This window comes from Equus asinus, chromosome 7 (assembly GCF_041296235.1).
Source record: "Equus asinus isolate D_3611 breed Donkey chromosome 7, EquAss-T2T_v2, whole genome shotgun sequence".
In the NCBI taxonomy this organism is placed as follows: Eukaryota; Metazoa; Chordata; class Mammalia; order Perissodactyla; family Equidae; genus Equus; species Equus asinus.
Window position 1 is genome coordinate 77,132,813 of NC_091796.1, and position 25,409 is coordinate 77,158,221.

A 25,409-nucleotide genomic window follows, 5' to 3' on the forward strand; every position below is an offset into this window, starting at 1 on the left:
CAAGGAGCCACGGGTCTGAATGTGGTGTCTGGCTCAGGCATACTTGCTAGGGATGGCTATATGGGCTGGGCAGGAAAGAGTGGGTGTCAGTACTTGATAATACAAGCCATTGGCATCATCAATTTCATTTCTGGTCTTCTCTTTTAAAATAGATTATGTGTTAGCCTGTTGTCAAATTGAGTGCTAAGTATCTCTGTAACCATTGCCTGCCAAGTCCTTGGCATTCATGGGGAGAGTTCTATAACACAGCTTTAGTTTCCAGCTACATTTGAATTGTTAATTTTAATCACTTCTTTCATGACTTGCTCCTACTCACCAGCAACTTTCCCTTTTTGCCTCTTAGTCTTTCTGCCCACTTCAAGTATAGCAACCTTCAAATTAAGCTCCCTTAATTCCTGACTAACCTTATAGTTGTTGTTTCCAATAGCTCCAGGGGGAGATGGCATATATTTTTTTAAATTTTCTTTTCTATTCTTCAAAGCAGTTTTGAACCTAGATTAATACATGATCCATCTTACTTAAATTAGAATTGATTATTCAGCTTTTAAGTTGGCTGGAGTTGATATGTTAAATAATAGTCATTTGTTCACCTGAATTTCTAAAAAGAAAATATGGTTTCATGCTAGAAAAATATTTTAATTATCACACCATCTTGGAGTTAAATGGAATCTTGAGATATCATCCACCATCTTCTTGCTGAAAGAATGCTTTAGCTAGAAACATCCTAAGAAATTGGCAATCTTAAGTAATATTTTTAAAAAACCTCTTAAAGAGATAACTCATTCCAAAGTTTACCAGTTTTCACTGTCAGAGAAATTCTGCTTTAAAATTTTGTAAATTGATTTTTTGGGGCAAGGTTAATTTGGTTTTCTCATTTATTTTCCCTGTTATATTAGGTAGATGTTGAATATATTCATCTTCAGTCTGAAACAAGTCATTCTTCTCTACTTTACACTAAATGTGTCCCCCACAAATAGGGAAAAATCTCTTGGACGAGTGGCTTCATAGTCACTCTTGAGTTATACGTCCCTTGGGTTTACATTGTGCTTGAACTGAACATTAGAAGTCTAGTTTTATTACCTGGAGAGATGCAGAGACTTAAGTATTATTAATAAATTAGAGTCTGAGGCCCAAATTCTGCTGAAGTTCATCACTAGACATCTGCTGTTTCCAAGGACTATCACGTTCAGGAGCTGCTGAGAAATTGGAAAAGTAAGTTTAGTGTGTCTTCTGTGAAAGCTGGAGGTTTACCATAGGCGCAAAGCTGTGTACAAGGGACAGCAGACCTGTTCTTGGAGGCACCCTGTGGCATTCAAGATCCTGGTGGCTTAGAAATTCAGAGAATGGTACAAGTAGCATGGGGTGGGGAGGTGAAAAGAAGTGGAGATGAGGAGATTCTTAACTGTCCTGAGAGAAATCGAAGGTGTTCATACTATTCCATACTCCCCCTTCTTACCATTATTACTTGGGTAAAAGGACAAAACTGATTTCCTTCCTGTCTCACATCTGTCTCTAGGTTGTTTCCTACATTGGGTGGAAGGGAAGTAGGGAGAGAGCAAAGTGGCATTACTTATTTTAGTTTCTTTTCTTAGGTCTTTGGGTGCCAAAAGCTTATTGATGGTCAGTTTAGGTTTTCATGAGCAAAAGTAGAAATAATAACTATTACCATTTATTGAACACAGGAGTTGTGCTAAGTGCTTTAAGTACATTGTTTGATTTAATCTATACAACTGTAATGTAAGCACTTCTCTTTAATTAATACATGTAAAACACTTGGAATAGTGCCTGAAATATAACAAGAGCTCAACAAATGTTGTTGTTAATACTCATTTTGAGATAAGACAACTTATAATAGCATTGGTAGAATCTGAATCTGTGGCTATTAAACTCTAAAGCCCATGCTCTGAACGATCGTGCAGTACTGTGTCTCTCCTTCAAGAACCCAGCTTCCTTCACAAAAGTCTTCCCTAATATTCTCCTGTGCACGCATTCTAGGATTGTACTTGTTTTTTAATTCTATATTCTGACTTGTTCCAGTTTGTGAGTGCTATATCCTTTTTGTTCCCCCCGTACTTATTCCTAGGGAAGTTTATTCTTCAAATTATCAAGGTGGACCAAATTTATTTAGTGAGAATGCAGAATTTTTCTTACAAGATTTTAAAAGGAGAAGTAAGAAAATTACATGAAAGGATCTGTGTAGGCTCTTTTTTCATGGTAGGGGGTGGACCAAATAACCTTTGGATCACTTCCACTTGTATAATTCACCATTTCGGCAGGACAGCAACATTTCAGGCCAAAGTTCAACTTTTTTTTATTATTAAATTCTTTTATCGTCGCCAGGAAACTAAAGAAAATGAATTCTTCACAGTATGCTTGTGCGTGCAACTTGAAACGGTTTGCTCACCAAATGAAATTAAATGAAAGACAGCTGTTTGGGAAGGAGCTGTCAGAAACTGATTGGGTTCTATTAGAAGAGAATAGAGGCTGGGCATAAGTTTTCAGAAACAGGATAGCAGTGGTTTAAAAAGCAAGCAAATTTACATACACAAAAGCTCTCATGTGGTTGTGCTGTTGCATGTCTTTTCAGTTCATCCATCTTAAATTATTATTTGCTCTTGGTGAGTAGGTGTCTGCTTTCAAGGCCTCTTTTCACATATCAAATGTGCAAACGGGTGGCAGTTCGCTCTTTTCTGAGAAGTATATCGAGCACAACCTCACTACAATGCCATTCTGAGTCCTTTGGTTTTGGTTAAACTGCAAATTCGGTAGTCTACGAAACCACTTCCCTTACCCAGTACCTCTCCATTCCTGCCAAAATACAAAAGGGGAAGGACTACCTTGGGCAGGTTGCCAGAGGTGCCACCGGGGTCCCCTGAAATGGTTTCCAGCAAGAAGGGAGCAATTATATCTCACAATAGACTCAAAGCAGATGGTTACCTGTGGTGATAAGCATTACAATGTTATTAAGCCTTTGGTTTGTGACTGTATTTTGTACTTTCCAGGCACTCAAGTTATGTTACCCGTGTGATGCTCCCCAGCCCCCGAGACCTCATTGCTCATTTTGTGCATGTGTTCCTATAGCTTACCCTAAAGCCCTGCTCCCACTAAAAAGCTTCACTCTGCGATCTTCCAACCCTCCCGCACATAGTAGGACCTCTGCTGGGCCCTCCCGCGGCAGGTGCAGTGTTACACATAACTGCCTTTAAAGGAATTTTTTTGAAGCCTTTAGGGGTTTTACTATTGAAGCATAACCTTTCGCTAGCATAACCTCATACAGGAAATCCAGTTAGCGTTCACAGTTAGGAATTCTAGTATAATGTTGCATTCATACAGCCTTGTCTCTGGGGCCTTTCCTTACATTGAATTTTTACGTTTTTGACCCCGTTTAACAGTGGTCTCCCATACTTCACTGAGGCACAATCTCAAATGCCTCCTTTGAGGTCTCGCTTGCTATTCTCTCAGTACCTTCTTTATTTTCTGATTCGTACTACAGGTCCACAGCCTCTCCCTTGGCTGAGAGTAAGGAACCCACATGGTTCATAGTGTGCCCATCTACATCCCCCCCCCCCCCCCCCCCCCGTCTATCTACCTTACCACAGTCTAGAACAGATCATTGCTCTCAGAATCTGAACCCAGGTCTCCAGGAGACTAGCAAAAGGCACCATATCCAGTCTCACCAGCCAAAGCACATGGACACATTTGCAAACTGAGTCACAGGGATGTCCTGGGGATCCCATAGTTCCCCATCTATAAAGCTACATTTGTAAATAAAAGATTAAAATGCCAGTAGTCCCTAATTTAGATTCAGCATTTTCTCTGACCAGGAGAAAAGTGCTAGCAAAATAGTACATCTTGATTATTTTCCCCACTTCTCTGATAAAATTTACATATAACCTATGTGAACGAGCTAATGGCCTCCCAGTGATCGGACTGTAACTCCTACCTTCAGTGTAAGTTCTCCAAAGTAAGTAGGGCAGGCATCAGGTCAGGGACACCAGCAAGGTTCCCCATATTTAAGTAAGACACTGACTGAAGCGGAGATCATCATTGAAGTAAGCCTTGAACTTAGCAGAGATTTTGTTAGTGAGAATATTTACTTCTTAGTTCTAGAAGTGCTTCTGGTTAACTCCTCTGAATGCTTTCTTCCTTTTCCTCCTGGTTAAGCTTCAGAGTAGGTACCAAAATCTTCTTCTTTATGGTCAGAAGGTTCTCGAGCGCTTATTCTGTAAGAGCCGTGGCTAGAAATGACAGTCTATAGAAATTAGGAATATTCTACCGCTTACTTTCTCTGCATCACGTAAAGAAATCATCAGACTTGTCCCAATGTCACCTAATTAGAAGACATTTTACTGTCATATAACTTACCCAGCTTCCTTTCGCTTTCATTCAGAAAACCTTTATTGAGTACTTGTTATGTGCCAGGACTGATGTCAGAAAAATTGGTGAGCTGCGTCCCCTGCTCTTCAGAGCTTGTGGTCTGATCAGCTGTGCTGAGAAAAGTGTTTTTCTGAGTGTTGATATGATGATTACTTGCTGTTAAAGTCATTTATGTTAGTAATAGGCCTTAATAATATATTTCTCTCCATTTGGCCAATATAATATTTATCCCCTCCACAAAATATGATCAATCCTTTTGTCTACCTGACTTCAGATGAAATGACAATATGTGCACAAGGATATGTGATGACACAGCTACAAACATAATTCTTTATGCAGATAATCTTTCTGAATTCTTGGCAAATTTAAATTTTTAATGTTGTGAGTCATAGCTGTAGCAATTCAGATTTAACTATCATGTGACCAAGCTGGGGTGATTGTTTTTAGTGCCGCCATAGGAAATCAAAGGTGACAGCTGGGCTGCAGCTGTGTCCCAGCTGGTTCTGTTAAGCTGTATTCAGCGGGAAGAGTGGTGGCAGCACCCAGGCTCCCCAGCTCCAGGACATGGTCTTCTTTGGTCATCCAGTGCAATACCTGCCAGATGTTTTGGAAGCCGATGCAGCTAACACTCAGAAAGTGAGACTTCAGTGAAAAGGTATTAAGAATATAGTGCAGGGGCTGGCCCAGTGGCTGAGTGGTTAAGTTCGCGCGCTCTGCTTCAGCAGCCCAGGGTTTTGCCGGTTTGGATCTTGGGCGCAGACCTAGCACTGCTCATCAGGCCATGCTGAGGTGGCATCCCACATAGCACAACCAGAAGGACCACAACTGCAGTGTACAACTATGTACTGGGGAGGCTTTGGAGAGAAGAAGAAGAAGAAGAAGGAGGGGGAAGGGGAAGAGGAGGAGGAAAAGACTGGCAACAGATGCCAACCTTTAGGGAAAACCAATGTAGTGCATGTTTAGTGGGCATGTCATCATTTTCTTCTTCACAAATTTAATGAACTCACGACATAGAAAGAATATTTACCTTATATAATTAGTCAATCTCTTCCCTAAATTACAAAGACATGCTTTTAAGGTTGGCTGTCTTAAAGTTCTCTGAACTGTCATAAGGTTTTGACCTCTGATGTCTAATTTTTGCCTGAAAGTATTTTATGCATTCTGTTGAGTAGAATAGCATACTTATGTTTAAAATATATTCTGTTGGTTTTCTGATTTTATTAATTCTCACTGGAATTTGCATTACCTACTTTTAGCTTTCTTGGAGGAAAACTATTATTTGTAACTTGGATTAATCAATACTGGCCCTATTGTAAATAATACTATAATGAAAGCTAAAATAAAATTATTGCAGTGCATAACAAATGAGTGGCTAATATCCATAATATATTCAGAATTGTAGAAATCAATTAAAGAAAACCCATAAGAAAAATAGGTAAGAGTTTAGAACGAGTAGTTCGTAGATGAATAACTACACTTTGCCAATAATAACCTCAATAATATGTAAAGAAATGCAAATTTTAGTATGTTCTACAGGAAGGCTCTTTCTAATGCATTAAACTGTCAAAAGAAAAGTGTGATACTCAGTGAGACTGGTGCAAATAAGAAAAGGTCCCTTCAGCCAGGCATTGTTAAGAGTTTCTCTTGGGAATGAATTTTCACTCGTCCAGTTTGAGCAAATTCTTGTTGAAGTGTTTCTCACATGTAATACATTTATATGGATCTCTTCAGTGTGGTGTGTCTACTTATAGTGAAGTCTGATTCCTGTGAGAAGACTTTATCACTTTCAGAAAACAAGTGGTTGTTCTCTCCTGTGTGAATGCTCTGATGCATACGAGCAACGGATGTCTGGCTGTCAGAGTAACCGGATGGAGCCCTTAGCAGTCACTGCATTGATAGCCTTTCTTTTAAGCGTGAGCCTTCTGAGGTTTCTTCCTATTTGACCTGTTAGGGAAGACCTTCCCACAGTTAGTTCATATGTAGGTTTTTCACGTGTATTAATTAAATGATGCAGTTGAAGATGTGATTTCCTAGCAAAATATTTCCCACACATCCACGATGTTTCTCTGCGGCATGAATCTTCCGATGAGTAATCAGCTCTGACTTCTGGCTGCAGGCCTGCCAGCATTCACGACAGACATAGTTTCTGTCCAGTAGGAATTTTCTGGCGTGAAAGAAGTCTTAATGTTTTGGTGAGAATTTTTCTACATCCAGTACATTTATATGTTTTTTCCTGCATGAACTTACTGATGCTCTAGGAGTTGTGGCACCCATGCTTAGTTTACTTTTTTATCCTAAATACTTGTGATCATTGTTAGTGAGAGCCGCCCAATCCTGAGTCACGGCAAACCCTTCAGCCTCATTGAACAATGTGCTTGGCACCAAATCATATTTGTTTTCTTTTATATCTGAATCTATTAAGGTGGAATTGAACTATTTTCTGTTACGTAATATAAATTTCCCAGTGACAGTATTGGAAAACCACTCGTTTTATACCGACCCATTTATATAGATTGCATGCTGACCTGCTATAATTTACTCCTTCACTTGTGCACTCTGAGTGTAATATAGTTGAATAACAGTTACTTTCCTATCTACCATCTTAGTGTGATAGTCATTCTTTCAGTTGAAGCTTTTGAGGGATATACATAGCATTTTGTTGTTAAATTTGTACAGTTATATATGATGGCTTCTGTGTTGTATTTTATAATGTATCAATGTTTTAAAATTGTTATATCGAGTATTTGTTTTCTTGATCTTGTTACTCTCATTGTGATGAGTTTACTATTATCAAGATATGAGCTAAATATTTATTAACTTGTGTTTAAGTGTCATGGGTTTAATATACAAGTAGAGGTATTGACATTTTCTAAGCCTTTCATAATATCATTTTTATTGGACACAATTGATTTGTCAGAGTTAATTATTATTAATTACACATCATTTTTTGGAAGTACTATTTATTGTACTTACTGTATACTTATTGTGTAAGTGTTTATTGAGTGCTTGCTACAAAACAGTTAAACTGTGCAGAATATTTCATGTACCATATCATTTAATCATCTTAGTAATTTTTAGTATGACACTGTGTTTTCAAGTGAGGATAGTTTCATCCTGGCTAAGTAGAGCATGAGTAGTGGTGATTTGAAGGGATTCACTGAGAAAACTATAAAACTAGAGCAAGAGAGGCTCTATATATTATTTAAATATATAACAATTTTATATAATGTTCAGATATAAAATTTTCTTTTAGACTTCATACGATTCTGCCCTTTGAATAGTGAAAAAATATGGGATTCTGTTTAAGCAGAGAATTTGAGAGTCATGAGATTATACAGTGAGCTTTTAATTTTTACTATCTAACTCTGTAAGTTGTTACATTTCTATTACAATCCCCTACTGGAAATGCTGAATGAATGTGCTTAACTGTTACTTGGGCGCATTTTGTACATTCACAGGCTTAGAGCATCTGTGAATACTGCTTGGTTTTTGGTTGGTTGTATTTGTTCCTGGTTCTATGTCCTGTTGAATTGGACTTTGCTTATATAAAGAAATGTCTGTAAAGCCACAGGCAAGTAAAGTTGGAATTTCTTCCTTGGGGAAATCTGAAGTGTAGAGTTATAAGCAAATATTAAGCTTCAAAGTGTGCAATATAATGAGTACATTCAAGGAATTAGTAAGTATTTATGTAACACTTCATGTTTGCAAAATGTTTTACAGCCATATTCATTAATTGACATAAATCCCTTGGAAGGTAACAATGTTATTATATCTGTTTTATAAGCAAGACAGGAAAAATATAGGCAAATTAAGTGGCAAAAAGGAAGAGAAATTAAGACATTGATTCTAAGGCTTGAACCTATATCCTATACCTTGTTGCTTCATTAGAGAAATAAGTAAAATGCTTCTGTTTTGTTATAGACTTAAGCACAGTGCCTATTTGGGCAATTGTTTATAAATATTTATATAATTTCATATATAGTTTTAAATTTTTTGGTTATGTGGCTCAAAGGCCTTCCAACACAAATTCTAATGAATGAATATCTGAACTTATTCACTGATGGATAAGATCCCAGGTTATAAATTCTCCTTAAAGTGTTGCAGATGTCATGAGCAACAGATTGGTGAATATGTCCAGTGGATGCTCAGTATTCACCTAAATAGAATACATTGTGAGGCCAAAAGAGATATGACCCGGGAGAACAGACATTGTTGACCACACACGGCCTGTAGGCCACTCACTCTCTGTCACTCTGCTTTTCTTTGTACTTTTCTTTTTCCTCCAAAGAACAGCAAATTTCTGCTAAAGAGTAATAAATTTGTTCATAACCTCAAAAAGGTAAAATGAGAAGATCTTCTATAACAGAACAGATTAAAAACTCAAGACTCTTGCATCAGAAAGCAGAGACATGATAAATGATTTGCATTCAATTAACTTTTCTTTCACTTACTGAGTGCATAGAAACTGCTTTAACACCCTGAGGTGTGACCGTAAGGTAATGAAGAGTGATTTTTAAAAATAAGTATACCATAATGTACACTGTTTAAATGAGTGCTATTCTTCAACAGAGCCACTCTTTACACTAATCCAACGATGCTGTCATTACAAAAAATATTTTTAGAACTCTTCCTTTTGAATTGCCTTTAGAAGCCATTTATAAACTGTAAAAAGAAAACCAGTCTCATATTTTACTTAAAGTCACACCACATTTTTTTAATCAACCCCTCCCCTGCAAAGAAATTTATTACCCAGATAGATTACTGACCTTCTCACCAGACTTTGTTCTACACTAATTTTTCTTTTCTTTTTTGTTTTCAAATTCAGTTCTATTCTTAAAAAAATAAAGATTTGCCATCAATGAAGATATTTATTTATTTCTAAATTTTGAAATATTTTAGACTTAGAAAAAAGTTACAAATATAGTACAGAGAGTTCCCATATATCTTTCACTCAGCTTCCCCTAATGCTAACATCGAACTTGGGCATAGTGCAGTTATCAAAATTGGGACATTAACATCCACAAAATTGTATTTGCTAATCAACAGACGTTATTTAAATTTCTCCAGTTTTCCCCACTAATATACTTTTTCTGCTTCAGGATACAATCCAGGATCCCACACTGCATTTACTTGTCACATCACCTTAGTTTCTTCTAACTACAGTTCCCAATAAGAACACTTAAAAGAAAGTACCTTCTCCCCTCCACAAAAAAGGGAAGAAAGAGCTGTAGGCTCTGAACATAATTGCAGAAATATCTCTCTCTGTCACTGTTTTGTCAGTTATTTCTTTCATTGATTTGTTGTGAGCCTACCATGTGTCAAAGTTGTGCTGATTGCTGCAATAAAGAGAAGAGTAAGATATGTTTGGGCACAAAGAAGTGAGTGCGTGAAGGCACAGACCTATCCACGACCATGGTGCAGGTGTATGTTGAGCTCTGCAGATTTTTCATGAAGTGCAGAGTCTCTTGCATCTCTGCCTTCCTTTCCATTTTCTCTGCCATCACCCTAGTTCAAGCTGTCACTACCTCATGCTTTATCTATTGCAACAGTTTCCTAACTGGTCTCTCTTGCTATAACTCCCCTCCCTCTTCCAATTCACTTAAAATACTTCTTTATACATATCATCTCTCTATTCAGTAACTCTTTGTAGCTCTCCCCAAGTTTAATTTCTTAATAATTTCCCAATTTCTTAATTTGGCAGCCCTAGTGTTTCTGTTAATCACTAGGACTACTCGAACAGCTTCCTAACTAGTTGTCCCATATTTGCTCTTGTACCTTCATATTATAGGCAGAGTGATCTTTTCAAAATGCAAATCTGATGACATTAGGCCTCTGTTTAACCCGTTGAGTGGCTTCCCATTGTTCTTAGAATACCTATTAGACCTTGTGTGGTCTGATTGTAATATTATTGGCTTATAGGGTTTTTGGAAGGATTAGATGAGTTAGAACTCATAAAGTGCTTATTAAAGTGCCTAGAATGTAGTAAGCAGTCATTACAAATATGTATTATTTAATTGTTTTAATCAAGAATAGATGGTGAATTTTATAAAATGCATTTTATTATGTATGGAGGTGATAACATAATTTTTCTCTTTTGGTGTTCTGAAATGGTAAATTATATTAACAGATTTCTTAATATTGAACTATCTTAGCATTACTTGTATGAACCCTGTTTGGTTATGGTGATTATTCTTTCACGGTGTTGCTGGATTCTTTTTGCTAATATTTTATTTAGAATTTTGCATCCATAATGAGTAAGATTTATCTGTAATATTCATTTTTTATGCTAATTCCTCATTTTCTAGTCCCTCTATTAGAGATCTTATTTCCCTTTTATAGCTTTTTCTTGCTATTATAATTAATTATTCTTGCATTTATTTGTTTGATGTTGGTTTTTCCTGCTAGAATGGAAATACCATGAAGGTAAGAACCAAATCTGTTTTGTTCACCACTGTATCCCTAGCACCGAGCACAGTTCTGAGAGCACAGAAGGTGCTCAACCAATATATGTTTATTGAATAAATGAATGAATTAATTAGTAAGGATTAAAGAGAGTCAGTACATTTTTGTGCAGTGCTACAATTCACTTTGACTCTTTCTAGTACAATAAGGGACTGTGTCGATACTGTACAAGTGCTTTAAATTTAACCAATTCCAAGCAGAGAAGTTTTCAAACAAATAGTGGATCTTTTTCCTGTTTCCTCTGGTCTTAGAAATATTGAGATTTAGTAAGGGGTAGAGTAATCTTATGGGAGAAGTTATTGTATTGTTCCTTAACTACAACACTTCCAATTAGGCTGTAGTTCTTGTTTAAATAAGAAACATTGTATTTACAAAGATAAATGGGGCAGAGGGCTGAGAAACATAACCCTTTGCTACTTGTTCTCAAGACCCTGACCATTTAGAACTTCTGGATTTTTGTTTTTCTAACACTTACTTTTTAAAGGAAAATTTTGACTGTTAGGGATAACCCAGCACTGGCAATGTTCTTATAGAAGAGGGAGAACCTGATTGGCCCAGATCAGCTTTTATGTTGGTAAGAGGGCTCTGACCAACCGAAGAACTGTGGATCCTTAGGTCAAGTTAGTACCTTTTGTGGGCTTGGTGGGATATGACGGTAGGATCATGTGGGGTAAACCATGGCTGCTACCCATCGTCAGGGGGAAGTAACATCCCTGAGAAGCTGGTAGGTGGGCAGGTGCCATAAAACATGTCTACTGCAACTTCTCATTACTTTGAATCATTGGAAAAGTTGCATAAATACTCTGGTTTTCAGTGTCTTCACTTTTAAAATAAGGCCAATAAGTGTGTCTGGAAAGTTACTATAATGATTAGAGATAATATAGATAAAATGCCTGGTGCACAGTAGTACTCAATAAGTTATAGCTAGTGTTATTAATCTAATATGAAATAATAATAAAAAGTGTTCTAATTTAGAACACACAAAAGAAATGTCTATAACTTCCATGGGGTAAAGAGATAATATCATGAACTAAGAGATACTAGCTTTCTTCTAACCCATTCTTCCACATTGATGTTTATATTATATCACTTTTAAACAGATGGTTATAATGAATTCTACTTCTAGCAATATGATAGAGGATGAGTACATTACACCTAAAAATTCTGGTTAAAATATAAAATCTTTTTTTTTTTTTTTGAGGAAGATTAGCTAACATCCACTAAACCTCCTCCTTTTGCTGAGGAAGATTGGCCCTGAGCTAACATTCATGCCCATCTTCCTCCACTTTATATGTGGGACACCTGCCACAGCATGGCTTGCTAAGCAGTGCGTAGGTCCACACCAGGCATCTGAACTGGTGAATCCCAGGCTGCCAAGTGGAACATGTGAACTTCACTGCTGTGCCACCAGGCCAGCCCCCTAAAATCTATCTTTTAAAGCATAGTTCAGCTGGAGATAAAGTAAGCCAGAAACAACTGAAAAAATAATATTTCTCAGAAGGAAAAAAACTCAGGAGGATTTTCCCCTGAGAGCAACTGCTAATCCTTAGTGGATTAGAGCCTGGGTTCAAATGGGCACACAGCACACTCAGAGTTGGGGGAATTGGACACAAAGCTGGGGCTCAAGCAGGATAAAAGGTTAAATGGGGGACCCTTACTTATAGCTGAGACTCCCAAGGGGTGATACCCTTAATGGGTAAACTAGAAAAAATTCACCCTGAAGCATGCCTTTCTCAGCCATGGTTCTGGATGGGTCAGGAAAAGAAAGGGGGTGAAGAAAAGAAAAAGATGGAGGAATATCCCATTCATTCATTCAACAAATATTTATTGAGTGCCTATTCTGTGCCAAGCACCATTCTAGACACTGGGCAACAAAGATCTCTGCCCATGTAAGAATTTCTAACCAAAATTTGGCTTGTGGGTTTAGGGCTAAAAATTTAAACCACTTGTATGGCCTGAAAACCTGCAGATTAAAATTTGATAGGAAGAAGTGCTGGTTTGGTAATGTCCCTGGATTGGCAGTGTTCACAAGGATCTCTGGTGTGAATGCTTACTGCATTCTAGGCACTTTTCTAAGCACTGTATGAGTTCTAACTCATCTAATTCTTCCAAAAACCTTACGAGGCAATAATATTATCTTCAGAAGCACAAAGGGGTTAAGTAACTTATTTACTCAAGACCATACAGTTTATATGTAGAAGAATTTAGTTTCAGAGCTTATGCTTTTAACTACTATACTATATTGTCTTTCATGTAAGGATACTTTTCTCATATGTTTATGTATATGTATGTATAGATCTCATTTGAGAGGCCACCATCTTGCTTAACAGGGAAACACCAAAAGCGTTACCATGAAGTTTATTAAAGTAACAATTATCTCTATTCCTACTATCATTTAATGTTGTTATAAAGATACTATCCAAAGCAATCTTGCAAGGAAAATAAATTACAAGTAAAAAAATTGGAAAGGAGGAGCATTAACCATACTTTGTAGCTAATATGACTATATATTAGGAAAACCATTGAACATAATCTCTGCATGAGAAAATCTTTTTCAAGTATATACAAAACCCAGAAGCCATGAAAGAAACTATAAATTTAAATACTTAAAAATGAAATTTATGCATAACAAAAAATCCATCAAAGCAAAATCAAATGACAAATGAGAATCTGGAGAAAATGTCTCACACATATCACAGACTAAGGCTATTTTCTTTACTGAATAAAGAGCATCTATAAATAAGAAAACAATGACCAACAATCTGGTAGAAAAATGGATAAAGGACAAGGACAGACAGATCACAGAGTTTGAATGTTTATGTTTAATGAGTTTTAAACTTAAAAAAAATGTCCAACTTCAATCATAATAAAGATTAAGAGAAATAGCATTAGTTACCTATCAGATTGTCAAAGATAAAGAAGTTTGATAAAAACTGAATTGTCAAGGGTTTGAGGAATCAGTTGGTCTTTTACTTTTGGTGGAATGATAAATTGATACAACTTCTGTAAAGGACAATTTACATTTAAATTTAAATGTGCGGATCCTTTGACTAAGCAATTTCACTCTTACGAATTTTCCTACATTTATACTTTCATTTGAGCAAAATGACTGACATAAGCATAGTTATCACATCATTATTTGTAATAGCAGAGGCTTGGAAACAACTTAAATGTCCATCAGTAGGGGATGATTAAATATATTATGGTACACCATGGAATATACTATGCAATTTTTTAAAAGAATAAGGAAGATCTGCAGTGGTAATGGAACAAAATCCAATACACTGTTAAATAAAGAAAGCAAAATGAGAACAGTATGTCTAATATGCTACCATTTGTATAAATTACACACACATGCACATTTGCATAGCTTATCTTTATAAGATTGTTTCTAGGGAGAGGAATTGGTACCTGGAGAACAGGGAAAAGAGAGACTTTCTTTTCGCTGCAAATCCCTTTATATTTTCTGTTATGTTTAGGTTTTGTCTGTTTTCATAAAAATAAAATTAACCATATAAAGTAGTCTTTCTAAAAGTGAGATGATATCAATTCGTTATTGCATTTCAAGATGTTATTGAAAAGACCTCCATGCCCAGCAAACTGCGTGGAATTTCGTTCATCTACCTTAGAAGGATGAACCTGTGATTTGACTCTGTTTCTGCAGAGGCATCATTTTGGATGCATTACATCCCTGGGCTCTGTGATTAAGTGGTCCATAAGTCAGAGGCCTGTGATGTCCTATTTAAATCATCTGGCAAATAGATGTTTGGGGGCTGGAACTCTTTCCCCATTTTTTAAAAAGAAATTTAATTTTTTAATGGTGGCCCATTGAGTGGTAAGCACATATGAAGATTGGGACCATGGTTTGGAAATGTCCTTAAATGGATGGAGGGAATGTAAACTGATAATCCTGTTCAATAATGCAGGTCCAGCCTTGTTTTTCCATTCCTGCCAAGGAGCTGCTGGGTGTCCCTGAGTAAGCAGTTTCATCCAATTTGACCTCAAGCTTTTCCATTCCTAATGGAGGAGCAATCATGTTGGTACCTTTCTTGTTCACAGAGTGGCAGATTAATGAAACTTTGGGTAACTTCAAACTTCTAGCTAGACAAAAGGGACTTTTGTATACAAGATGGTATGATTTTTAGATATTTCGTGTGACCTCTCCATTCTTTAAGGCCATATGAGAATTTTTCTTAAGGTGAAACAGTGCACTAACTCCTTGATGTCACTGAGTTTGCAAACTGTTTTTGTTCATTTTGAATAATGAATAAGCCTCACAAGTTAATAATAATAAAGAAGACAGGTTTTCTTACTCTCATTTTAATGATGAGATAAAGGTACAGCTGAAAGGGATTATATAACTTTCTCAAGCTCTCATGACAAACAGATGACAAAGCTAAATTTTCCCACATGATGTCGTATTGGTTGAGAAATGTATCCTTATTTAAAATATGACATCAGTAAGTCATATGCTTTATGGAGCACCCATGCCAGCAGTAACATTACTGAGCCCTATACGAGGCACATGGCAAAGTGGTCTGAAAATTGGATAGGGCCCTAGCATTTGTTTACACAGCATTCAAAGCAAAATTAATTTTGAGTCAAGCAAGTGGAACTGCAGAATTTGAGGGGGTGAAAAATGAATTGTCTGTGTTCACTTCTTTTTTTATCCTCTCATTTTCTTTAGTTGATGTTCTTCTCAGATGCCAGAGACCAGTCATGGTTGCCAGATGACTGGGCTCTGCTGGCTCATCAAGGGGCTGTGGCAGTGCTTGTTTCCAGGAGAGCTGGAAGAAAAGATGCAATGGAAAAAGCACACGCAGTCATCTGTAAGTAGCTGCCTGGGTAGTTCTCAGTGCCCTGTGTTCCTCTAAATGTGAACTTAGTCTGATAACTCGTAGAACTGGAACTTTGTGAGTGCAAAGTACAGTGCATGCAAGCTGAGCTGCAATGTTAGTGAGCAGTGGCAGAGTGCTTTGGTTAACGTATATACACCCAGGTTTGTAGGGATAATCTGTGCAATTTGACTTTGGTTGGTTTGATTCCAAGAGAACTGGATGTTCCTGGGAAAAGACAAAAGTGCCTTATTTCTGAAGATATTGTAACCATTTAGGTACTTAGAGATGTGGTTTTCTTTTTTTATAGTAAATCCCTTTTTGGGTGATCAGACAGCTGGTCCTAAAAATCATATAATCTGCCATGAATTTTGATGATGGGCTCTGTTCTTAGAGCTGTAGTTCCAGTGAAGCCCATTTTCATGGTGTCACTTAGAAGTATGATAAATATGATAAGCCATCAAGGTCCCTTAAAAACAAAGTCTATAAAGGAGTTACCAAAGTGATACCTACGAAGTCAAAGCAAGAAGTGCCCATACCTGATCTTCGTAATGACTATCATGTTTATGTTGATATGAGCTCTAATTCAACTTGGTGTTTTCTCATGGCTTCTCTAGTGCTAGATCTGACATGAATAACTTGGCTGCAATAATTATAATCAAATGCAGAATAAACTATATACAGCTGTGTCTTATAGCCATGCAATTTCTTTAGGTTGTTGATAATGTGTTTTTTTCCATAGTAATAAAAAAAATCATTCTTTTTATCAGTTTTTAAATATTCATACTTAGCTCTTAATTTATGTGGCCTAATTTCCCAATCACTTTCACTGCCTTGGTTCTGTTTTTAGTGCATAATATTTTTTGGGGGGAGCAATTCTAGTCCTAAATTACTGTCAGCAAAGATTAGAAGCAGTAGTCAGAAGTGTTCTACTCCTTTGAACGACTATATGAAACTATATCTCTGCCCCGCCTCCAATGGGTTTTACATTGTGACACCTCTGATCAATGTGGGGTTGCTGTGGGACTGAAGAAGAGGCTGTGCAAGGACTCCTGTGACAGGAGAGGTACTTTTTACTTCCTTTGTGCCTAAACTGCAGCATCTGTTCCACACCTAGAAGTGAACAGCTTGTTTTCCAATCAAAATGGATTCTTCTGTAATTCGACCTTTTTTGGAAATTAGGTACACTTTCCAACATACATGTTTGGAGGCCCTTGGGTATTTCAACCATTTCCTAGTCTACTTTCCCAGACATAAAAGATAACCGTGTATAAAATAAGTGGAATGAAAATGTCAAGGTGTTTGGGTGGGTTCTTTCTGCAGAAAATCTATTTGCTTATTTCAGGTTCTCTATAAAGACTTTAAAATAAGTAAGAGAAAGTCTAAAAGCACCTCTTCAGAACTGAAATCATTTATGTCTGATGGTATAAATAGAACCTTCTAGAGTAGAAGCCAATGAGCCAACTCAGATACCACTGCCTCTATGAAGCTGTTTTCAATGTTCTTGTGAAGGGAAAGTGGTCTGCCCTGCTCTGCTTTTCCAAAGCACTTTCCACTTCCATAAAAGCACTTATCTCATATCTCAATCTTCCTTGAATTATATTTTTTCATTTGTGTCGTGATCCACCATTGAAATCAAGGTAGGGATTTTGTCTTATTCATTTTATATTCCCCAACCGCCACATGAGACCCTTGAATGTAGCCGTAGATCAAGAAGCCACTCCAGCCCACTTGGTTTCCTCCACTAAGAAGGTCTGTTCACTCCCTCATCTCTACTAGGATTATGTGCTCTTAAAGCACTATTCACACACTATTCCGTTGACTTGTTTATATAGCTATTTCTTCTATTAGACTGCAGATTCCATAGGGACGTGACTATGCCCTCTGTCTGTATTTCCCCAGGGCCTACCATAGGGCTGGGGACACAGAGAGTACTCATTAAATTTCTACTGAATGAATGTTGGACTTATTCAGTGAACGGTGGCCTTGAGTTATGTGAATAGAAAGGATAGGGACCCATTCTCCAAAGTTAGCTGTACTGCATAATAATAGTAAGGAATAAATAACAATTGCACATGACGGTACATATACATGCTTTAGTGCTTTTTAGCCCTGATAAAGTACCAAAGAAGTACCATAAGTACCAAAGAAGTATTTGGCTTATGTTCATATCATCATGACAGGAAGGATATGTTGCTTTTAATTCTTACTTTAAAACCCAGAGATGGTAATCTATCGTCTCTTAGACGCTTAAATAGAATTGATTGTTAAATAGAATTGATTTTCTCTGATCTGTAACCAGATTTAGACTTGGATTTGAGTTTTCCTTGTATCTACTGATAGAGTTGCCTGTTACTTAGCCTGCCTCCCGAGGAGTGTCAGCTCCTGAAGTGCAGGAGCCTTGCTCTTATCTCCGGGTTCCTAGCGTAGAGCCTGGAGAGTATGGTGGATGATCAGTACACATCTACTGAATTGAATGTAAAATGAATGTATGACCGAATTAGAAAAACCTATACAAATTCTTTATCTAAACTTTAAAGTGAAAGTTTTTTCTACTGCTTGGGAAGAATCACTGGGACCAAATGGTTTTTAAGAGAGATGTTGAAACCTTGTGAAGATAGTGGTATTTACAAGCTAGAATATAGGTCTGGTGTTGGTTGTTCCCAGATTCTTCGTTTAAAAGATTAAGCTTCATTCTTTTAGAAGCTTAATCCTATTTGTTTCCCTATCTCCATTTTAGATTCTTACCTAGAGAAAAAGACTTTCAGAAAAGGTAACGTGAGGCGAAATCAATTAGATCACAAGAGTAAAGTTTGTCAGCAATCAAATTTTCTGTAACTTTCAGGTTGAATCTGATAGAAGTGCAGGTTTTATTAAGAAAGGGTTTAGAGATCCTGCTCTGGATCTCTATTCTCACATGAAATAAACTTGGTATTACATACATAGTTCTTAATAAGTTATTCCCTTATCTTAAGCAGCATTGAATAATTTTAATTTAAACGCTTAACCTAGTTTTGGTAACCCTCTAATTTTTAAAGTTAATATGTCATTGAAATAAATTTTTCTTTACTCCTGAGGTAACTTCTTAGAGATGGAAAAGTATCTAGTCTTTTCCACTTTTTGTAAGGTATTTTATAAACTAAGCCACTTGCAGTATTATTTACTACTTTCTATCTTTCTTTTAATATCAAGGGCTCTGGTCTGGCTTCTGGAGGAATGCACTGTGATTGAGAAAGCCACACAATGATTTAGCTGCAGGAGACCTTAGAGATCATCCATTTTGAGCTCTTCATTTACAGATGAGGAAATAGAGGCTCTGAGATGTTAACTGACTTGCTTAAGATTACACAGCTAGTCCATGGTAGAGACTAAACTGGAACCTAAGTCTTTTGACAGCTTGTCCAAGACTCTTTCTACTATGCCTTATGAATTTTCCTTATCTAGATGTGAGGCAAGATGCTCACTTCTAGGCACTTATTGCTGAAAGTGGCTATCAGAGTTCTATGAGTTGAGAGTTTTGGGTGGCAACACAGAGCTAAAATGTAAAGACTTAAATTCATTACATTATTCTTTAACTAGAGAGCTAGATACAAGGTTCAGTGTAGATGCCCTAGGGGAACAGCTATGAGGTGCCTCTCAATGAGGGAAGTGAGGATTTCCTTCAGAGAGTTAAACTAGAAATCAATAAGTACTGGATCACAGTGGATATTTACACAATCACCTTAGAGTATGATGCCAAAGCAAAAAAGACAACTGCAAAACTAAATAGCATGTATTGACATCCCAAAGAAAGAGTGTGCCAGTCAGAAAATATGTTGGTCAGCTATTGAAGCATAGACACAGTCGAATCATAAAGATTGCTTGTGCCTGCTTAAGCATCATGAACTGCTATGGTTCTCAAACTTTAGTATGCTTCAGAATTAGCTGGAGGGCTTTTAAAATACAGATTGCTCGGCCCTATCCCCCAAATCTTATGGCCTAAGAATTTGCATTTCGAGTAAGTTCCTAGATGACACTGATGCTGGTTGGGGAATGACATTTTGAGAATCACTGGTCTAGAGGTGTATTAATTTTCTATTGCTGTGTATCAAATTACTCAATTGTAACAAATTTAGCAGCTTAAAACAACGCATATCTATGAGCTCACAGTTCTGTAGGTCAGAAATCCGGGACAGCAAGGCTGAGTTCTCTATTCAGGCTGAAATCAAGGTGGGCTGGCAACATTCTCATCTGGAGTTCAGGGTCTTTTTCCAAGCTCATTCCTGTGATTGGCGGAATTCACTCCCTTGCAGCTATAGGACTGAAGTCCTGTTTTCTTGCTACCAACTCTAACAAGAGTTGAGGACTGCTCTCAGCTCCTGGAGGTCGCTCTCAGGTCCATAGAGGCTGCCTTCAAGGGAGAAAATATGCCAATCTGTCTGACTCAAGTGTTCCTGGTCTTTGTAGTAACTGAATTTCTCTCAGGAGATTAATAAATCAGTATTCTGATCAGATACATCAGCCCCTGTGAACTTATTTAATGTGGATCTCCTCTTAGTATAAGGTTTCATTCTTACTGTGTTTAATAGATTGAATTTTGAGACTGATTCACTGAGATTCAGATCACGGATGAAGATAAACTTAACAAGTTGAAAACCATGTTGGGTTGCAGACTGGACAGCCAGCCTGCCCTCCTAGGCATCATTCTTCTCTATTGCTTTCCAATGGTACTTGTTCTTCAAACTCCTCATCATATAGCACATCCTAGATTGAAGCCATGATTAAAATTAAAATGGAAAAGTTCTCAGAAATTCAAACAAAATATCCAGTGGTGTTTCTTTAGCCAATCTCCCCAAACTCTCTTCATGTGGGAATTGATTCTTTTACTGAAGCCTTGAGATCTTTGAGCAATATAAAGTTTCTTAACTGAAGTGGGATCCTGAAAATAAAATTATAAAAGGTGAAACAGTGGCAGCTTCACTTCATTTCCCATGAGAATTCCTGTACATCAGGGAGATGTGCAAGGCAGTTGCAGATGGTTGAGAGTTAACAAATAAGGCTTTGTGATCTACTGGTTTTTAATGCTTGGTCTATATGCCTGGTTGTGCATGTGTGTGTGTTTTTTACTTCTATTTGCCAAATTTTGTTTCTTTATACCTTAGGAAAAGTCTAGCTTTATTTTTTTGAGTAGCAAGGGCCCAGAGGTCCTTTATACAAATTTAATTAGCTGATTCCTTTATATCACTCAAGGATCCAAATATAGAATTCCTAATTTCCTTTAGTAAAGATCAATAATCAGGATTATTCTTAGTTCTTTCCTTTGTCAGATCAGGATAGTCTCACATTGTCAGAGAATAAAACTCAGTCTCTATTTGAGTTCATTCCTAAAGTCAGGGACAACCATCCATATCAGAACACTGGTTTATAGTAAACCTTTGTAGACTAAATTGAAATGAGCTACAAAAATCTAACAAGCTGAAATGTTACTTAGATTTTAAAAAGTCAACTGTGTAATTTAGGGCAGGAAATATTTGACTTTATAGAAGTTAATAAGAAAAAGGCTTAAAATTTTAGTTGCCTATAAACTCAAAATCTGCCATCAGTCTTATACACTTGTTACGTGGACTTTGTAGCTGTATTAACATAAGCACACGTCTAGATCAGAGATGGACATATTTTCCTTCTCTCTGTTCTGGTTAGACCACCTTTTGTTTAACCATTCAGAAAGATTTTCATAAATGATTTTACGGAGTCAGGCTCAGTAAGATTAGAGATTGGAAGTCGAGTCACTGGAAGTAGTACAGTTCATCCAACTGGGATTACTTAGCATAAAAAAAGAGAGAACTTTTGGGGTTTCATTGCGTAGGCTAGCTAGTTAACTTAATAACAAACCTCATTGCAAGAGTATCAAGGAGCTTACGGAGTCAAGGAGAAGGTGGAAGAATCAAGCTTAGAAAGGACAGGGGCCAGAGCAACTTAAGAGGTCCCAGTAAACCTGGTGGTCGTATTCTTCAGGGCTCCACTGCCAGAGTGATCATGCTGCAGCACCTTTCAGCTTTTTTGTCAAGACTCAAACCCAGGGAGTCTAGCTTGGGCCATATGCTCATTCTTTGGCTAAAGGAAGGCAGGACACCGTGACTCACAGTCTCACCAGGCTACATTCAATAAGGCACAGGCAATTTCCCCCAAAGAACTGGGGTGCTATTATTAAAATAATGAGGAATTGTATGCCATGCAGTCAAAAAGTAACAGATGTCCACAGCAGGTTACGTGATCATGATCTTTGAACACGTGGAAAAGAGGTGAGACTTGGTACGGATGTAGGGCAATGGTTAGAATGTCAACCGTTACATTACTGTATTTCAGCTTGAGGAAGAACATCCTAACAATTACAGCTGTTAACAGGCTGCGTTGTGAGATTATGGACCTCCTATTTTTATTAGGATTCTTTTGGTTGCATGTAACAGAAATTTGACTTGCAGTAGCTTGGTAAAAAGAGAAAATTATTAGAAAATACTAAGAATATTTCATGTGAACAAAGAAAGGATTGACCAGCCAAACTGTGGGAAGGGCAGACATACCAATGGGCCTCAGAAAAAAACTAGAAGCAGGGACTCGAATGCAGCTGGCCCTATTTCTCTTTCTTTTGTCTCTGCTTCTGAGTATTGGCTTCATTTTCTTTCTCTGCAGACTCTCTCTCGTGTACATCATATGAAACGTGGTTGCTAAGAGTGCCTGAGTTTCACCTCCCACAATTTTGCAGAGAAACTGTCTCTATCACATTTAGTGAGAAAAATCTTGGGAAAAGGCTCTGGTCCGTTGTGGGCCAGGAGTCCAACTCTAAGCAAATGAACCATGGCTAAGAGGTAGGACACTCAATTTGGTTCAGTTGCCTTCTCTGGACTGAACTAGGGTATGGGGAAAAATTGGCCCTTGGTAGAACCAGAACTGAGAAAAGCAGTTCACAGAAGAAAGAGGGATGCTTTTGTCAGAAGGGAATGTGGTGGGCAGGCAAAACAATGGGTCTATTACTCTGTCACTGTATGTGTTCAGACAAAGGTGGGACCAGTCAGAGATATTATAGAAAGGATTCTTATGTTGGTGGGAATTTGAACTGGAAGACCCAAGTTCTTCCCAACTTGGAGATTCAAAGATTCTAGCTGCTTTCTAGGTAAGGCAGGCACATATTGGTTTTGGGTTATACCTGAAATTTTCTTTTTCTGTGTATTTCAACTCAAGGGTTACTTTGGTTGAAAACCAGGGAATATTTATCCTGCTATTTTTTGGAGTTTGAGAATGGAGGAAAAATTTTATTATTTAAAAATGAATGTCTTGTGGAGGAGGAGTCTTGTATACTTACAGGAAAAATGGAAACTAGGGACTTAAAATCATATAGGTTACCTTCAAAGGGATAGAACACTTAAATCTAAATAATTTGTTTTAAGATGATTTGGGGTTTTTTTTAACTTTTTATTTTGAAATAATTATAAATTCACAGGAAGGTGCAAAGAAATGTCCCAGGAAGTCTCGTGTACACTTCACCCAGCCTCCCCTAATGTTAACATCTTGCATGACTCTAGTACAGTATCAAAACCAGGAAACTTATATTGGTATACTCCATAGAACTTACTCAGTTTTCACCAGTTATATATGTACTCATTTGTGTGTGTGTGTGTAACTCTATGCAGTTTAATCATGTGTAGCTTTGTGTAACCACCACTACCATCAAAATACTTAACTGTACCATTACTGCAAGACCTATAGCCACACTCCACCATCCCCCATTCCCTAGCTTCTGGTAACCACTAATCTCTTCTCCATATCTATAATTATATTATTTCACAAATGTTTTACAAATGGAATCATGCAGTATGTCTTCTTTTGAGATTGACCTTTTTCACTCAGCATAATTTCCTTAAGGTTCATCCGAGTTGTTGTGTGGATATATAATTCATTCCTTTTTATTGCTAAGTATTATTCTGTGGTATGGATGTACCATAGTTTGTTTAACCATTCACCCTTTTAAGGGTGTTCGGATAGTTTCCAGTTTGGGGCTATTATGAATAAAGCTGCTATGAACATTCATGGACACGTTCCTAAGTGAAAATAAGTATTCATTTCTCTAGGATATGTCTCTAAGAGTACAGTCCTTGGTTGTATGATAAATCTATTTTTATTTTTAAAAGATACTTCAAGCTATTTCCAGAGTGGCTGTTCCATTTTAGATTCCCACCAGCAATGTATGAGTAATCTAGTTTCTTGACATCCTTTTCAGCATTTGGTGTTACCACTAATTTTTATTTTAGCCATTTTGATAGGTATGTAGTAATATATCCTTGTGGTTTTAATTTATGTTTTTATAATGGCTAATGAATTTGAGTATCTTTTCATGTGTTTACTTGCCATCTGTGTATCTTCTTTGGTGAAATATCTGCATATCATTTTGCTCATTATCTAATTGGATTTTTTATTTTTTAAATGTTCAGTTTTGAAAAGTTCTTTTCATGGTCTAGATACAAGTCCTTTGTCCGATACGTAGCTTACAAATATTTTCTCCCAGGCTGTAAATGTTCTTTTCACTCTCTTAACAGGGTCTTTTGGAGAGTGCAGGTTTCAAATTTTGATGACGATGATTCTATTTTTAAGTAAGGAAGGAATAGATTTTGCATATTTTTGATTGATCTAAAGAATTTTAAATTGCCAGATTATCTGCTCGACTTTCTCCTTTTTCAGCTCAGACTTGGTTAAATTTAAGATGAAAATCATTCAGTATACAATGTTCAAGAGTACTGGGGTGCCTGTGCATTTGACTCTATTCTAACACTGATGTTTCTCTTTAGTGGTGTTTTAACTAATGAAGAAAAAGAAAATCTAGCTGTTTAAGGAGGCAGTTTCCCTTTGAGTTTCAGCAAAATTTCCTTATGGACTGGAAGGAGGACATAGGATTCTACTTGTACTACTGACTTTTGCAAGTAAAGACACCTCACATTACCAATATTTTTCTCTCCACACAGTCCCAAACGTGCCAGACGATGCGGCAACATTCCATGTTGCTTTGTTTATACACATTAGCTTTTGGCTGCTTTTGGCAGTCCATTTGTTCATTCCACAAATACTGCACACCTACTAGTGTGTCAGGATTGTGCTAGGCTCAGGGTTGTAAGGGGAACAGGATGCACATAAGTGCTGCCCTCATGAAGCTTACGTTTTTGTTCTTATTTCTTATTTTTATAGGTTTGTGTTGCCTGTGACTGTTTCACTGATTCAATTAAATATCCTTAATTCCCATTTCTTGTTACAGAATCTTTCTCATTCATCCCAGCTGCAGTGCGTCTAAATCTCAGTGAATGGTTTTAATGGTTTGGGAGTGGCTGCATTCCATTAAAATGAAAACCAAGCCAAGCAAGTAATATTTGCAAGCATACACATGAGAAGATGTTATGAGGAGGAAAATCCTCATATTTAGTTACTTTCTTTCCAATTAGGGGAATTTTTGGCAGAGCCTTAAGTTACCTTAAGAGTGCTTGAGGCTTCTAAATACGAGATCTCAAAGGCTGCAGTTAACCTTATTCTATAAAATGAAGCCCAGCCATTGGAATGAGCCAGTTAATCAAATGCCTTTTGCATAGTCCATGTTTTTAAAAATCCTGACCTTGTATCATTTATAAAAACTGTGATGCCATGTCAGTCTTATGGTATAAATGAGACACTTTTTCTATCTGTAAACTGGCTGACCTGTTTATAATCTTGCTAAAA

The 25,409-nt window shown here is 37.1% G+C and overlaps 1 protein-coding gene across 24 annotated transcripts in view; it reads left to right on the top strand.

Moving 5' to 3' along the window:
* RAD51B (RAD51 paralog B) overlaps nucleotides 1-25,409 on the top strand; it is a 638,238-nt gene that overhangs the window by 224,612 nt on the left and 388,217 nt on the right. For 7 of the 24 annotated variants that reach the window (XR_011504641.1, XR_011504640.1, XR_011504639.1 and 4 more), the window contains exon 9: nucleotides 15,527-15,668. The exons of 14 other annotated variants lie outside the window; for them this stretch is intronic. Coding sequence is in view for 5 of the 10 variants with exons in the window: in XM_070513852.1 (XP_070369953.1) it covers nucleotides 15,527-15,668 (142 nt within the window). In the remaining 5 variants the exon portion in view is untranslated. Of the gene's footprint in view, nucleotides 1-15,526; nucleotides 15,669-22,343; nucleotides 22,520-25,409 lie in introns of all 24 variants that reach the window. 3 more of the 24 variants (XM_044773838.2, XM_070513847.1, XM_070513848.1) reach the window with 1 other exon arrangement.